At 35.6% G+C, this 15,716-nt stretch overlaps 1 protein-coding gene across 1 annotated transcript in view; it reads right to left on the bottom strand.

Moving 5' to 3' along the window:
• mybpc2a (myosin binding protein Ca) overlaps positions 1-15,716 on the bottom strand; it is a 78,698-nt gene that overhangs the window by 24,974 nt on the left and 38,008 nt on the right. The window contains exons 11-15 of the mRNA XM_028456160.1: positions 14,004-14,173; positions 11,829-11,961; positions 10,391-10,515; positions 4,112-4,217; positions 2,692-2,861 (exon numbers count right to left, since the gene is read on the bottom strand). Of these exons, the coding sequence (XP_028311961.1) occupies positions 2,692-2,861; positions 4,112-4,217; positions 10,391-10,515; positions 11,829-11,961; positions 14,004-14,173 (704 nt within the window). The remainder of the gene's footprint in view (positions 1-2,691; positions 2,862-4,111; positions 4,218-10,390; positions 10,516-11,828; positions 11,962-14,003; positions 14,174-15,716) is intronic.

Raw genomic sequence — 15,716 nt, 5'->3', positions numbered from 1 at the left:
CACTAACCTAGCATTAGCTAAGCATTAGCCTAGCAATAGCAATAACCAGCATTAACCTAGCAATAGCATTACCTAGCATTAGCTAAGCATTAACCTAGTAATAGCATTAAACTAGCATTAGCTAAGCATTAGCCTAGCAATAGCAATAACCAGCATTAACCTAGTAATAGCATTATCCTAGCATTAGCACTAACCTAGCATTAACCTAGCAATGACATTAACCTAGCATTAGCTAAGCATTACCCTAGCAATAATGTAACATTAGCAATAAAGATGAAAAAGGATGCCTCCTCACTAATTACAAAGTAATTATCTAAACTCAATTACAATTTATTTATGATTACAACAGCAACAGAGTTTTTAAATTACAATTACAATTATAATCAGGTCATAATTGTAATTTATTATAAATGACACAATTATAATTGAGCCCAACCCTGACAGATGCTGTGGTTCTAACTGAGGCTCTAATCATGACACAGCAGTGGTTTGACTCTGGAGTGTTGGGCCTAAATTTAATTTTTGAAGGTTTAGATGAAAATTTGCGTGACGAGTAATGTGATGTACAAGTGATATGTAAGGGATTAATGAAGTAATGTGAGTAAGGACTAATTCATTAATTTCATGCCTGTCAAAATGAAAAACATCAACTTGTGCTCAATTTACTGGGCGCCACTGAAGGGTCACATCTGACGAGATTAGAGCCGCCCATCACGCGCCGCACGATGCATGCTAATGTATCATCTGCTCTCTACTTTCTCAATAAAATGTCATTCATCATAGGGTCATTCATGTCATTTCACTTGGATCTAAAAAAATTGTGTAATTTTGATCAATTGTGTGATCAATAGTCTCACTGTAAATGTTTAGTTTGATTGGATGAAGACTTTTTGAGAGATGGACAATTTAGTGACGGGGGGGGTGTGTGTTGATTTTTGTGCTTCCTTATTTTTCTTCAAATATTGCAGGAACGACATCACATAGGAAAGGTATATGTGTTATAATAATATAGCTCCGCCTACTCTCTCAGAATATATAAGAACATCTGTTATACATCCTATCTGATGGACAGCTCATCAGAATTGAAAAAAGGTGAGTGTGTGTTTGGGTCTGGAACATGTTTGGGCCTTCAGTAAACTACTTAGCATGTGTCTCAGCTCCCTGTAATGTGATCAGCTTAGAGCTATGAACATAGACTGTTCACATCACTAATGATTAGTCACATGTATGTATTGGTTCTAGGGTGACACGCTCCTGAAATCACCAAGAAATACTGTTTTTTTTACTCGTTTTGTTGGCTCATAACTGCATGTGGGAATGGAAGAAAGAATCTGTTTTAATTTATAGTATATAGGTTACACTTTTTTGAGATATAAAATTATTTTTCTTTTTGCGACTTCTTCATTTTTATTTTGGACCACTACTTTGGGTTATTTCACCTAGTGTTGTAGTAGTCGAGACTGGTCTTGGTCTCGAGACCAAATTTTCGGGATTTTCCGTCAAGACCGTTGTAGACCAGCACTAATTCCTGCTATTTTTAAACTTCTTTATAATGTGATAATAACACGGAGAAGAACGGGATAAAACAATCCTTTATTCATTCTTTAATCCACCCCGTATAATGACCACAACCTTCCTTAATGTGACTGCGTGACGTGTGTGACGCACACACTCACACACACAAACAGGAGAGAGAGGCGGAGCTAAACATGTCCGCTAACTTGTCGCTTGTGAAATTTAATTGCACAAACCACAAAGAAGACGTTTGTAAAATCACAGCAAAGAGGAAACACTCTGTGGTGTGTGTGGGTGACCAGGCAGAAATGCTTTTAAACACTTGCTGTTCATTCAGCTGACATAAAAATCTTGTTTTCAAATATGTAGAATAATTGTGAATTTATCATTAGCAGTAGTAGTTTTAATATTTTAGCACATTTTTTGCAGGCACCTTTTTTGTCCGTCAAATTTATTTAAAAGAAACTAAAACTAAAGAGAGAATGTTATTTAACCGTCGAACCTTGTCATAATTTTATTTATTTATATATATTTTTAAACTTAAAAAAAAAATGTTTATGGTCTTGGTCTCGGCTCCTGGAAGTCTTGGTCTTGGTCTTGGTCTCGGTGCATTCTGGTCTCGGGCAAGTCTTGGTTTTGGATAGTGTGGTCTTGAACACAACACTGATGTCACCATATTGAAAATGAGGTCATTAAGTAGTTTACTGAAGGCCCAAACATGTTCCAGACCCAAACCCACACTAACTGTTTTCCAGGCTTGAGGAGCTGGGATGTCCACCAGATAGGATGTATATTTTTATATATTCTGAGAAAGTAGGCGGAGCTGTATTACTATACCACATTTCAGTTTCCTGAGATATTGGACGAAAATTAGCACAAAGTCCCTTTGCTAAATCAGCCATATTTCAAAAAATAGTATTTTGATCAAACTAAACATTTACAGTGTGCCTGGAACAATTTGTCAAAATTACAGATTTTTTTGGGACCAAAGTGCATGGGCCATTTGTGAAATTGCAAATACAAATATGCAATGTGGCAATTGAATTATTTAGGAACAATTGGTTAAAATTTCAGATTTTTTTTTAGATCGAAGTGCATGGGATGTCCTGAAAATGTGTTGAAATTACATGGAATGACCCTATAACTTTTAAGTTGTTTTCCAATGTTCCTGCATACCTTCAACCTCCAGCCGTGCCTGGGACTCCCCCCCGTTGGTGAAGGCGTAGTACATCCCAATGTCTTCCTTCGTGGCTTCATTTATGACCAAAATGTGCCTCAAACCGTCTTTTTTAAACCTGTACCTAGAGCCGGGAGTGTCTCTGTTCAGCTCCACGCCGTCTTTCATCCTGTGGAGCACACACGCACACACACACGCACACACACACACACACACACACACACACACACAGAGAAACCTCAGGGATAACTCAATATGCAAACGCAGAAACTCGTCAATCCTAATTATAAAAATGTATTATCATTCAATGAGTGGCTCTCTGATAAGAGCTGGTGAAGGTTCTCGTGGTTTATATAAGACTCACTTTAATGCCAACATTTTATTGGATGACTAATGTTATTATTATTCCTTTTTTTTTTAGTTCTTGCTCGACTGTATTTTGAAGGTCTGAACTCATTTTAGTTCAGGGGCCAAATACAGAGCAGTTTGATCCCAAGTGGGTCACAGATTTTATGCGGGAAAACAAATTATTTCAACATTATTGTGCCCTAGTTTACACTTTTACATATACATAAAACACAAAAATTGTAAGACACTGACCACATCCAAGCAATAAGTGACAAATATCAGTCCTAAAAGGACCTTCACTTTAAATTTGTGACCAGTTTTTATTTAATTAAGGGTAATATTATGTCGTAATCTGAGGAAAATTGAAGATTTTTTAACAATTTTGAGTTTTTTCAACTATTTAACATTTTAAATGACTGTAATCATGAAATATAAGCACCAGGAAAACTGTGAGCCCCGGCAAATATTGTTGAGTTTCATTTCCTCAGTAAATGATTTATATTTTCACTTTCTCCTGCAGGGTGAATGGGATACTTTAAAGGGCCAGATTTGGCTCCCGGGCCATGAGTTTGACACATGTGGTCTAATGAGACAGACGTTCCATAACCGAGCTTCATTAAGTCTCTTTGTTCGTTATTAGTCATTGTTGCGTAGAAAGAAAACCAGCAAAACAAAGTGTTTTTTCTTTATTTGCACTCACACATAATCCCAGTCAAACCAGTAAAACTCACCTCACCTGGTTCAATTATTATTTACTAATTTAAATCAGAAAATGGATAATTTCACTTAATTACTCAAACAATATTACGCAGTTGGGACCAGTTTGTGCCTCCAGTGAGTTTGCGTACAGTCGAATGTGCATAGAAACAGTAAAAGTGAAAAATTAAACAATAATAAAATATTTAACATATAAAATAATTCAATGAATCAAATTGTAAAATTATAAAGCGCTACATAAAAGCCAGACTTAATAAATAGGTTTTCAACGTCAAACTCTTGGAGCCTAAAAACTGAAGGAGGAGTCTCCAAACTTTGATGATGACAGATCAAAGGAGAAACTCATTCACTCACCATTTGACGCTGGCTCCTTCCTCAGACACTTCCACTTCAAACTCCACCTTCTCTCCCTCCACCGTGTTGGTATCCACCAGATCTTTGGTGATGGTGATCGGAGGCTCTGATTATACAGACAGTCAGATAAATACACAGCAGAGGTTCTTTTCTGTGGATACATCTACAACCAAACCAGGAGGATGGATGGAGGGGAACAGGGGTGGACTGTCCATCTGGAACACTGGGAATCGACCCAATGTGGGCTTATCCCCCACATTGGTTTTTTTTATGAGCAAGTTGAAACAGAAATGTTAACAAGTGGCCAAAAATTGTCCAAAAAGGCAAAAATGTGGCAAGAAAAGAATGAAAAGGAACTAGAATGAGCCAGAAGCATTCAAGAGTAGTAAACAAATGGGCAAATAAAGAGGAACCAGGTGGTATGTAATAAAAAAGGAAGCTTTAATGGGCAAAATATGGCTAACAATAGTGAAACAGGGCAAACGTGAAACAAAAAGAGGCAAAAAAGTAGCGTAAGAAGGAAAGAAGTGGTATTTATTCAGCAGAAAGCAGCTTATTGGGATAAAAAGTGGTCCAAAAAAAATTAAAGAAAGAACAAAATTTGGATAAAAGTGTGAATAATAGGAAAAAAATGATTTTTATTTGCTAAAAGAAGTTAAAGTCTGACAAAGGTGTCAGAACTTTCTGAAAAGGGGCAAAAATGGGACAAAGGAAGTTGGAAAATAGAAAAATAAAAATAGGTAAAAAGGAGTTAAAAAAAAAAAAAGTAATGGTTTTAAGGTTTTCAGGGGGAATAATAATTCAAATGAAGACAATGAGCCACATGTTGAGAATCAGTGACTTAATAACAGGTTGTACATGGTGTCTGATCATGTAGTGGGCTGGGTTTTGGTCCCAGTCCACCCCTGAAGGGAAACATCTCACCACTACATGCAGAGTGTGGGATACAGAGTTAAATGGAGCCAACACAGAGAGTTGATGGTGTTACATGATTATCAGCAGAGCTGTTTCTAGCTTTAAACACACTGTTTGATGAACTACATGGAGAGATTATTGTAGATGAACTGTTGAATGATGGGTAAACCTGTCAATCATTCCCATCAGTTAACGTTAGACACTGAAATTAAACCTTAAAAACACTTGCCACAGCTGATGATAGAAGGTGTTTTTAATTATTTTATCCTATATACATATTTTTTCTACCATAATAGAGATAAAGACTCACAGGCTCAGGACTCAGCTTTAGGGCCCCCTAGTGGCCAACGGGGCATTATGCAGTTGCGTAGTCCGCCTATAGCCAGAAACACCGATGGTTATATGTAGATCTTAGAAAATGTAGATACTGTGTTTGTATTTGTACCAAAACACTCTGTCAAATACACTCCCACACACTGTCTCCAACTATTGCAGTCAAATTGTTTTTTCATCAACAAATATTTGTTAAACATTTGTTTTTCTTCATTGGGATTTTTTTTCTTCATTTTTTATATTGTATCGTGAGCCCAATATCGATATATATATATATATATATATATATATATATATATATATATATATATATATATATATATATATATATATATATATATAGATATAGATATCTACCCATCCATCTATCTATCTACCTACCTATCTATCCATATGTCCATAGATCTATTTACCTACATACCTATCCATCTACGTACCTATCTACCTACTGTATAGATATATCTACACCTACCTACCTATCTATTTTGTTACACCCCTAGTATCTATCTATCTATCCTATCTATACATACCTACCTATCCATCTACCTATTTATCTATCTAAGTACTTATCTACATATGTACATACCTACCTATGTACCTACCTACCTATCTATATCTACACCTACCTACCTATCTATTTTGTTACACCCCTACTGTCTATATATCTACAGTATCTATCTATCTATCTATCTATCTATCTATCTATCTATCTATCTATCTATCTATCTATCTATCTATCTATCTATTTATCTATCTATCTATCTATCTATCTTTCTATCTATCTATCTATCTATCTATCTATCTATCTATCTATCTATCTATCTATCTATCTATCTATCTATCTATCTATCTATCTATCTATCTATCTATCTATCTGTCTACCTACCTTCCTATTGCTCTACCAACCTATCTACCTATCTATCTATAAAGTCTTTAATTAGTGCTGAATCAGTTTTCTCTATGACGGTGATACGTCCACATCTCTGTGAGAAGATGAAGTTGACGACATGTTTGTATAGAAACACAAACTCTCCCTGAGGAGTTCATCCTACAGCAAAGGCCTGCGTTCTTTACTACGTCTACTTTAAAGTACTGTGACTGCTAGGTGTGACTAGCTGTTTAAGTGCTGAACTCCACGCTAGCCTCGCTAACGTCAGGAAGGATCAGCCACTCTGACGGAGGTGTTTGCAAACAGCTACATGAGTGGCAGTTTTTAATGGACGCTTATCCTAGCACACACACACATCTAGACACACACACACACTCAAACAGACACGGGTCGGAGGTGCGTGGGAGCGGTGTCTGTGCTGGAGGGCTTACCCACTCGTACGGCCTCTGATAACGTACGAAGCAGGATGGACAGTTAGTGCACAAAGCAAAGACATGGGATTAATAAAGAGCCAAATAAATACAGCAACACTGAGGTGACGTGACATCATCTACTTCTTATTTCTACCTAGACAATATCTCTGAAACCAGAGTGAAGCTAACAAACCAACGCATGCATGTGGAACAACTAGATCAGGGGGTGCCTTACTCTACTTTAGTAGGTTTTTTTTCTGGTATCTGTATTTTACTTGAGTATTTTTATTTATTTTTTTGGCAACTTTTTTACTTTTACTCCTTACTTTTTTAAACAAATATCTGTACTTTTGACTTCTTCAATTTTAAAAATGAACTCATTACTTTTAAGACCTTTGAAGACGACCTCAGGACTTAAAAAGACACAAACGTTCAACTTTTTAAAAATGTTAAACTCAAAGCTGCTCTGGGTGTAATTGAGCATTTTTTAAAACGTTTTGTTTACAAATTGTATTTATTATGAATTCTCAATTCTCCAGGTGTTCAAAGATAACAGATTTAATTTGTTTCCATGTACCAGTTTTCCACAAGTTCTTAATATATATATATATATATATATATATATATATATATATATGTGTGTGTGTGTAATTTGCTGGTTTAAAAACCCTGTCTTATTATTGAAAGGACATTTGTTTTCCTTTTTTACTTAAATACATTTAGTTGCATGTACATTTTTTAACTTTTACTCAAGTAAGAGAGTAACTTCAATACTTTTACTTTTCACCAGAGTCATTTTTTATTCAAGTATCAATACTTTTACTTGAGTACTGAAGATTAGTACTTTTGCCACCTCTGTAAATCCTACACACTGATATATCTTCATTTTAGTAGCAGAACACTTGGCTTCCAGTCTGCTGCTTTGCTGGATGTTCCTAAAGAGTCGTAACATAAAAGTATCAGGCTATCAGACTCCTCTCTAAAGAACCAGCTGTTAGATGTCACAGCTCTACCCACAGATGGCTGCAGCTTTTACTTAGCTGAAAATAATCAATCACTCAAAAAAAATTGAAACGTTTCAATCGAGCAATTTCTTATTGTTCGTCCATTTTTTTTTTTCTCCTTTTTGTTGTTCTTGACTTTCTCACGGAGAGCCATCTGTGTGGTGTTTCTACCGTTTCTTTCCAATACTGTAATTAACTCCAACTCGTCAAGCCATGAGACTTATTTTGGTTTTATTTCTGTTTAAAGGGAGTTTTTCCTGTCTTTATGCAGCTCGTGTAACAATAACAATGGAGTTTTATTTATTTGTTGTTTTGTTTCAAATGTATCTCTTAAAATGTGATGTGATATGTGCCATGGGAGGACTGTGTTGTAGCTGGTGCTGCATAAATAAAATGTAATTGCTTTAATATAGTTGAGGGAAAAGCAGAAAATTGTGGCTTTAGAAATAATTCAACAAAGTGTATAGAATATTAATTAACAGTAAAATAAAATCTTTCTTTCTCGCTGTGCAGCTTCAGCTGATGATCCGGCGAAACAAAGTGGATGAATTATTTAATGTGTGCTTCCCATCAAGTGATGCAAACTATGGATAGGAATACAAAATTCACTCATTATTGATAGAATTTTTTATATTTTAAATTAGCTAATTAATTATTGATGTTAAGTTACTGGAAACTGTGTGATCTGTAATTCATAACAATAAGTCACAAGGGTTTAAATTACAAATAAAGTAAAAGAAAAAAAAAGATATAAACGTTGATTACTACAGTGTAATTTGACGTCAACTGGATGTTGTCTATTGTTATTTTTCTTTCTCTTTGTTGGGACAAAAGTAAATCCATGACATACATTGTAGTTTTTGTTTTTAGTTACTCATTTTAATAGATAAATATTCTGGAAAATAAGCCATATACTCTTACTTTAAATTTTCACTGCTTTAAATATTTAAAAAGTAACAAAGTATGAAGTTGCATTGTTTTGTTTGTTTTTTTTTTTGTTTTTTGTTTTTTGTTTTTTTTTTTGTATTATTTTGCTTAATTCATTATATATTTTTTCAACTAATTTATTAACAGGAAATCATTTTCTAAAGCCACATTAACAAAGGGGAATCACTCATGTCTATAGCTGGGTTTCTATTACAGTTTTTCACCAAAATAATAGCAATATTTCCAAAATTTTTACAAAGTAAAATTGCGCTTTGTGTTTCCATGAAAGGTTGTTTTGGGGGAGGAGCCTCGTAACTCGTGAAATCTCATCCTGTGAGACTTCTCTGCAGGAAGAAGGACGCTCAGAACCTCCTTATAACACTCAGTATTCCTTAATGGTTTCACGTATAATGTGGCACTAATTATTTTTAAGTATAAATGCGCAAAATCTAAATAACGCAATAAAAACTAGTAATGGAAATTTCTAAAAAACACTCAAAAAACATTTTTACACTTTCATGGGGAGGAATTTCAGACGTTTCCATATTTAAATGTATCACAAAAACTCAATGGAAACACTGTTTACGTAATTACATGACACAGATCGTGGTCACATGACCACTTCTCTCTGAGAAAACATGATGCTGTACGTGTGGAGAGAAGAGGAGACCGAGACATTTCTTAGCGTTATATTTAATAATGATCACTGCCACGTTAGACGTGAAACAATAAAGGAATGCAGAGTGTTATAAGGAGGTTTGGAGTCTCACAGGATGAGATTTAAGGAGACTTAACAAAGCTCCAAAACAAGCTTCAATGAAAACATGTTCAAAGTGCATTTATACTTTGTCAAAATTTTCAAAATATTGCTTTTATTATGCAAAAAACGAATGTAAAAATACATCCGGTCTGCTCTTTTGTCCACACGTACTGACCGTGCCATGTTTTCTCAGTGTTTCCATTTCACTTTTGCGATACATTTCAATATGAAAATGTCTGAAAAATCTCCTAATGAAAACGTAGAAACATTTTTGCGATATTTGAGTGTTTTTTTTCAAAATTCAGGTGTTTCCATCACCAGTTTTTATTTTGTTAGGTAACTTAAACGCGGCTAATGATAACAGGATTGTTTCCAAACTAAAAGACCTTTAAACTTCTGGATGTATTACGAGGATTAATGATTTGTCAAATTATGACGCTTAAAACGATAAACCTTTAATCTAAATAGTTAACCACTAGTGACTTTACTCAGCAAAGTCATTTCTCTGGATGTTGCTTGAGTAAAAACAACAAAAACATTTAGAATAACTCCAAAAATACACATCAACTGAAATTCACAAAATGGCTTCAGACATACAAATAAAACCAAACAAGTTAACACAAAAAGACCAAAAAAACTGAACATTTCTGTACTTTTTGTGTATATTTTGTCAATAAAAAAAAAGAGAAGTTATGTGAATGTTGGTTTCAGTAAATGTCTACAATATATATTTCTCCTTCTACTTTATTTAGAATATTTGTTTAAAGCAACAATTGTGCCTGAAAAATACAGGGACTGGAATAAGCATCATTGCAGTAATCTGTGTAGCATGATGTCAATGATACATGACAATAAACAAAGCATGAAAGTTTAACGCGCCTCCGTCACATTAATAATGAGCGAGCAGCAGACGGAACGCAGCGTGTCACCATGAAAGCGTTGAAATGAACAAAGGACGTACACGAGCAGAGCTGTCAGCAAATAGAAGGCTTTATCAGTGTGTGTGTGTGTGTGTGTGTGTGTGTGAGACTCACAAACCTTTGACGAAAACCTCGGTGTAGCTCTTCTCGTCCCCCACCACACACTCGTACGCGGCGTCATCAGACAGGTTGCACTTGTTGATGGTGAGCATTCGCTTGTTGCCACTTGCCTCAAACACATACCTGCACACACACACACACACACACACACACACCACATGTGGCCCCTCAGTAATAGTGTTTAGCCCCCCAAGAGAAATACACAAAATGTCAACAAATATAGACAAATGACTCCAGACTTAAATAGAGAAAAAAGTACCCAAAACAAGTTCCGATGAACTACGGCCGAGCCCGCGGAACGTCTGCAGCAAATAGCACGTACTGTACCACATTCCCTAGAATTCAGTCAAATGACTCGCTCTAGTCATCCGCTCATAGAATATCCATGTCAAATTACAGCCTGATTCAACAAGCATTAATGGAGGAGTAGTCATTGGAAAAATGGGGCCCACGGGGGCACATACAGAGTAATGGGCCCCATTTATATATTGGTGTGTGTCAATGATTCGGTACCACCAACTGTTGAAATATTTGACTCACAAATAAATGAGGGGGCCCCTCGGGCCACTAATGAAATTGTGCGAAGTATAATTATAATCTACGTTGAATTACTTTTGAAATGATACATCACATGACTATGTTCCCATAAATTTGGAAAATACCAAAAATGTGGACAGGACTCTGAGCGTTTCATCATATTCATTCATAAAGTATTCTAACCAAACTGCATTTCAATCTAACGAGAACTAACAGTCATTGGAAAAATGGAGCCCATTTATGTATTGATATGTGCCAATGATATGGTACCACCCCCCTGGGCTCCAAATCAAAAATGAGGCTCCGAGCGTTGAATTCGCACACATCCATAGTTTATAGCTACCAAACTTCAGCCCAATCTGTTCACCAATAACAGAGAAGTAGTGATTTTAACTAGTGTACACAACAACAACAAGAACAAAGTCAGGGCGTTTTGAGTTTGGTAGCCCCGCCTACAAAATATCCAAATGACAACAATAAAGACATGAAAATTTTTGAAAAACTATACAAAATTACAACCGCAATACATAAATTTCCAACAAAAATACACAAAATAAATCCAAAACTAAACCCTTCGTTGTTTCCCATATTAACGCTCACGTCGGTCATTATTCTAAACGCTGACATGAATATTTATGATAATATGATAATGTGTCCCACTCTGCTTTACACCTTTAGGAATATTAAGTGATTTCTACGCAGACGTGTTAATAATGATGCTGAAGAAATGCCAGGATTTTCAAATCCATCTTTTATTGAGATTAAACTGGGTTTTTAATTAACGCTCCATACTGTTATTGCTTTGATTATTTTCACCAGTTTATTTAAATTAGAACCTGGTGTGAGCAGTGAAAAACATCTTAACCATATCACACACACACGCACACACACACGCTCACTTGGCTGATTGTTTGATTTCTTGTCCGTTTTTCAGCCACTTGATGGTGGCGTTGGGGTCCGTCACCTCCACCGACAGATGGATCTTCTTCCCTTTGTCCACAGAATACGCTGGATCCAGCTTCCTGATGAACGCTGATGAAAAGTAATAGATTACAAGTTCTCACGTTACTGTCATTGAGCTGCTTTTATGGGGACTTGTACTTTCTTTTTGAGTATATTTTTAAATTAATCATTTTACTAGTACATACTTGTATAGTTTAGGGAACACCTATTTACCATTAATTAGTTGCTTATTAGCATTAGTAACATATTATAATGCCTTATTAAGTACGTATTAATATTTATTATTAGTGCCTTATTATACACTTAATGGCAGTCTCGCAGTCCAAACAGGGTTATGGTTATGGTTATGGTTATGGTTATGGTTATGGTTATGGTTATGGTTATGGTTATGGTTAGGGTTAGGATTAACCCTAACCATAACCCAAGCATGTTGAGATTGTAATTCATATACAACATCTTACTTATTACTAATAAGTAATAATTCTGAGGTTATTGAGGGAAAACTCTTATTTAATGCCTTACTGGTTGTATAATAAGGCATTAATAACTACTTAATAATGACTAATTAAAAGTCAATATATTACTAATTTTCATGCTAAAAAGCAACTAATTAATGTTTAATAGTTGTTCCCTCAACTACAGTGTTACTGTTTTTATGTTTTAAAATGATCAGCGGACATGTGTATGTACTGTATATATGTATATAGGTTTTAAGGTTGTATTTCTTTTTTTTATTTTCAATTAATATTTTGTTTAATATTTTCATTTGTCTTTTGATATTGATTATTGTGTACTTTCTTTATATATTATTTTTCCTCTTATATCAAAGTTAACTGTGCATTTTGTCTCATTTGTATAAATGTTTATTTGTTAGCCGTTATTGAAAGGGGTGGAGCTCTAATACAAGCCCTTTGGGCTTCGTTCCCTCCACGCACCGTTAACGTTGTTTTTTAATGTGTGTGCAAACGAAATAAATGAAAAAGAAATGAAAATGAAAATTAGCCGACCAATCAGATTAAACGTAATGCATTGAATGGAGGTTATTGTTCATAAATGAGAAGGTGAACTGAAGGAAAGCAACTGTTTACTCAATTATTCAGAGGTGAAACTTACTACTTCCTTTTGCACATTGGAAATTAAATTATTTAAAAAAAAATAGCAGTAGGTGGCCAGTGTTCATTCTATATTAACCTTTTATTAACTTTATATATACTGTGTGTGTGTGTGTGTGTATATAACCACTAAAATATATTAGAACAGATTTATAAAATACAAGCAATGGATATGGATTTATTATAGTTATTGCAGGGTTTTTCAACCTTGGGACCAGGATCCCATATAGGGGTCGTCTAAAATGTAATAGTAATTGGTTAAAAAAAATTATTATTATTTTTTATTTTTTTTTATTGTTATTGCTTTTCTAATACACATCACACACAATAAACATCAAATAACTGTATCCTATACTTTCTGAAATATGAATCTGTATAAAATAAATAATAATAATAATGGCTTGGATTTATATAGGAGACAAAGCGCGTTACAGAAACCATTATTCATTCACACCAGTCACACCGGTGGTGGTAAGCTACAATGTAGCCACAGCTGCCCTAAGGCAGACTGACAGAGGCGTGGCTGTCATTTCGTGCCTACGGCCCCTCAGACCACCCCCAACATTCATGCACAATTCATACTCACTCATACAAGGCAATGTGGGTAAAGTGCCTTGCCCAAGGACACAACGACAATGACTCGGTTAGAGCGGGATTTGAAACCCCAACCCACTCTACCACTGAGCCATGGTCGCCCCCCTTGCTACTCTGTATTTGTAACACACTTAAACATGATCAAAAACTAATTCTAGAAAAATAAAATGTCTCTGGGGTCACTGGACATTTGTGATGTTCAAAATGGGGTCACGACCCTCAAAAGGTTGGGGACGTCTGGGTTAATGTGAAGAAAAAATAAAGCTTGTGTAATAATGTAAGAATACTAGTATAGTTTCCAGGCAGAAAAAAAAAACTTACAGTAGGGGCCCAATAAGATGGTTTGTACCCAGGGCCCAAAATGTGGTGCTACGCCCCTGCGCCCCCCCCCCCCCCCCCCCCTACCGTCACTCTTCTTCGGCTCCACTTTCTTCATCTTCTTCAGCCTCTTCAACATTCCTCTCAGGTCGGTGATTCCGTACTCAAAGGCGATCCTCTCATAGTCACACGGCTTGGCCGCCTTTAAGATTTCCCACACGTCCACTTCTTCCTTTGGCGCCTCCTCCTTCTTCTGCCTGAAAGCAGGAGATGAAACTCATTCCGTCAAAGTTTCAGTCTGATAACGTCCCAGTGAATCATGAAAAGTCTCCCTCTGACTCGGGGAAAAACTCGAGGTTACTTAAGAGGCTTAAACTCCACTTCATCAATGGATGGTTTGGATGGCTTTACTTTACATTTGGTTTCAAACACATTAGAAACCCTGAAGCTCTTTTTAACCAAGAAAATGTTTTAAATCTCCTGTTTAAAACTATGAAAAGCATTAGAAACACATCAACCAATCACATGAGTGCTTTTTAGATCAGGGGTTCTCAACCTTTGAGTCAGGCCTTGAAGAAACTATGAATATTTATTGAACACTTTGAGCCCATTTTTGCCCATTTTCTGCAACTTACACCAAACTTTCCATATTTCATCATCACTTTTTCTTGCCATATTTTTGCTTCTTTTAATGAATTTTTGCAACATTTCTGCCACTTCTCCATCACATTTCAATGCCTTTTCTGCACATTCTTTCTACTTTCAAGACATTTTCAGCTCGTATAAACCCTTTTAACCACCTAATGTTGCATGTGTTGACCCACTATTGTCACTTTTTACCTCTTTTCACCAAATATAATGGTTATTTTTGCCAGTTCAACCGATTTGTCATGCCCATTATTTGCCAGTTTAAACTAATTGTTTCTACTTTTTAAATTACATGACCCCAAACCCCCCTGTTCCCCTTTCTGGCACCTTTAAGCCAATATTAACACTTTAAACCCTTTTTACCACTTTTTTCTGTCTGTTTTTGGACACTCTAATTTGCAACTTTTAACCAATTTCTGTGTTTTATAAAATCCCATTTTACCACTTTTTCCACCATTTTTGGCCACTTTAGGATGACTATATGAATCAAAAAATGATAAACTTCCTGGATAACAGTGGATATTATTCAGATGAATAAATAAATGTGATTATCACAGATTCATAGAACAATGTCTTAATATGTGTCTTTGTTGTCTTTTAGGAGTTGTTTTTGGAGTATTTTGAGTCATTTTCTGTCATTTTGTTTGTTTCTTCAGTCATGTGTATTTTTCTTCATTTTGTGCATTTTTGGAGCCATTTTGTTTATGGATGGGCCCCAAATAACTCATGTCTGTGTTCAACCACGGGAATAGAGGGGGTCCCGGGTCTCTGGAACCTTTATTTTAGGGATTTGGGGCTGAAAAGGTTGAGAATCACTGCTTTAGATGATGGTTCTAAAGCTGAATCATAAACTTTTGTTACTAATTCATGTCATTTATATCAACTTTTATCCTCTGCTTGTGGGCGTCGCCATTTTTTGGAGGTTTCAGCCAATGAAAGTTCACATATGTTGCCATCATGTCATAAGACTAACATCATAACATCCATGGAACTAGATGACACATAACTAAGAAGACCAGAAAAAGGAGAAATGGGATTTACAACTTTCCTAGAGTTTTCTCTGCATGTATGTTTCAGAAACACGCATCCCAGAGACAAACTGTACAGTGTTGTTAGACAGTTTTATTGATTCAACAGGAACCGTGAAAATGG

The sequence above is a fragment of the Gouania willdenowi genome, chromosome 8 (assembly GCF_900634775.1).
Source record: "Gouania willdenowi chromosome 8, fGouWil2.1, whole genome shotgun sequence".
NCBI lineage: Eukaryota > Metazoa > Chordata > Actinopteri > Blenniiformes > Gobiesocidae > Gouania > Gouania willdenowi.
This window is presented reverse-complemented; position numbering and strand designations above follow the sequence as displayed.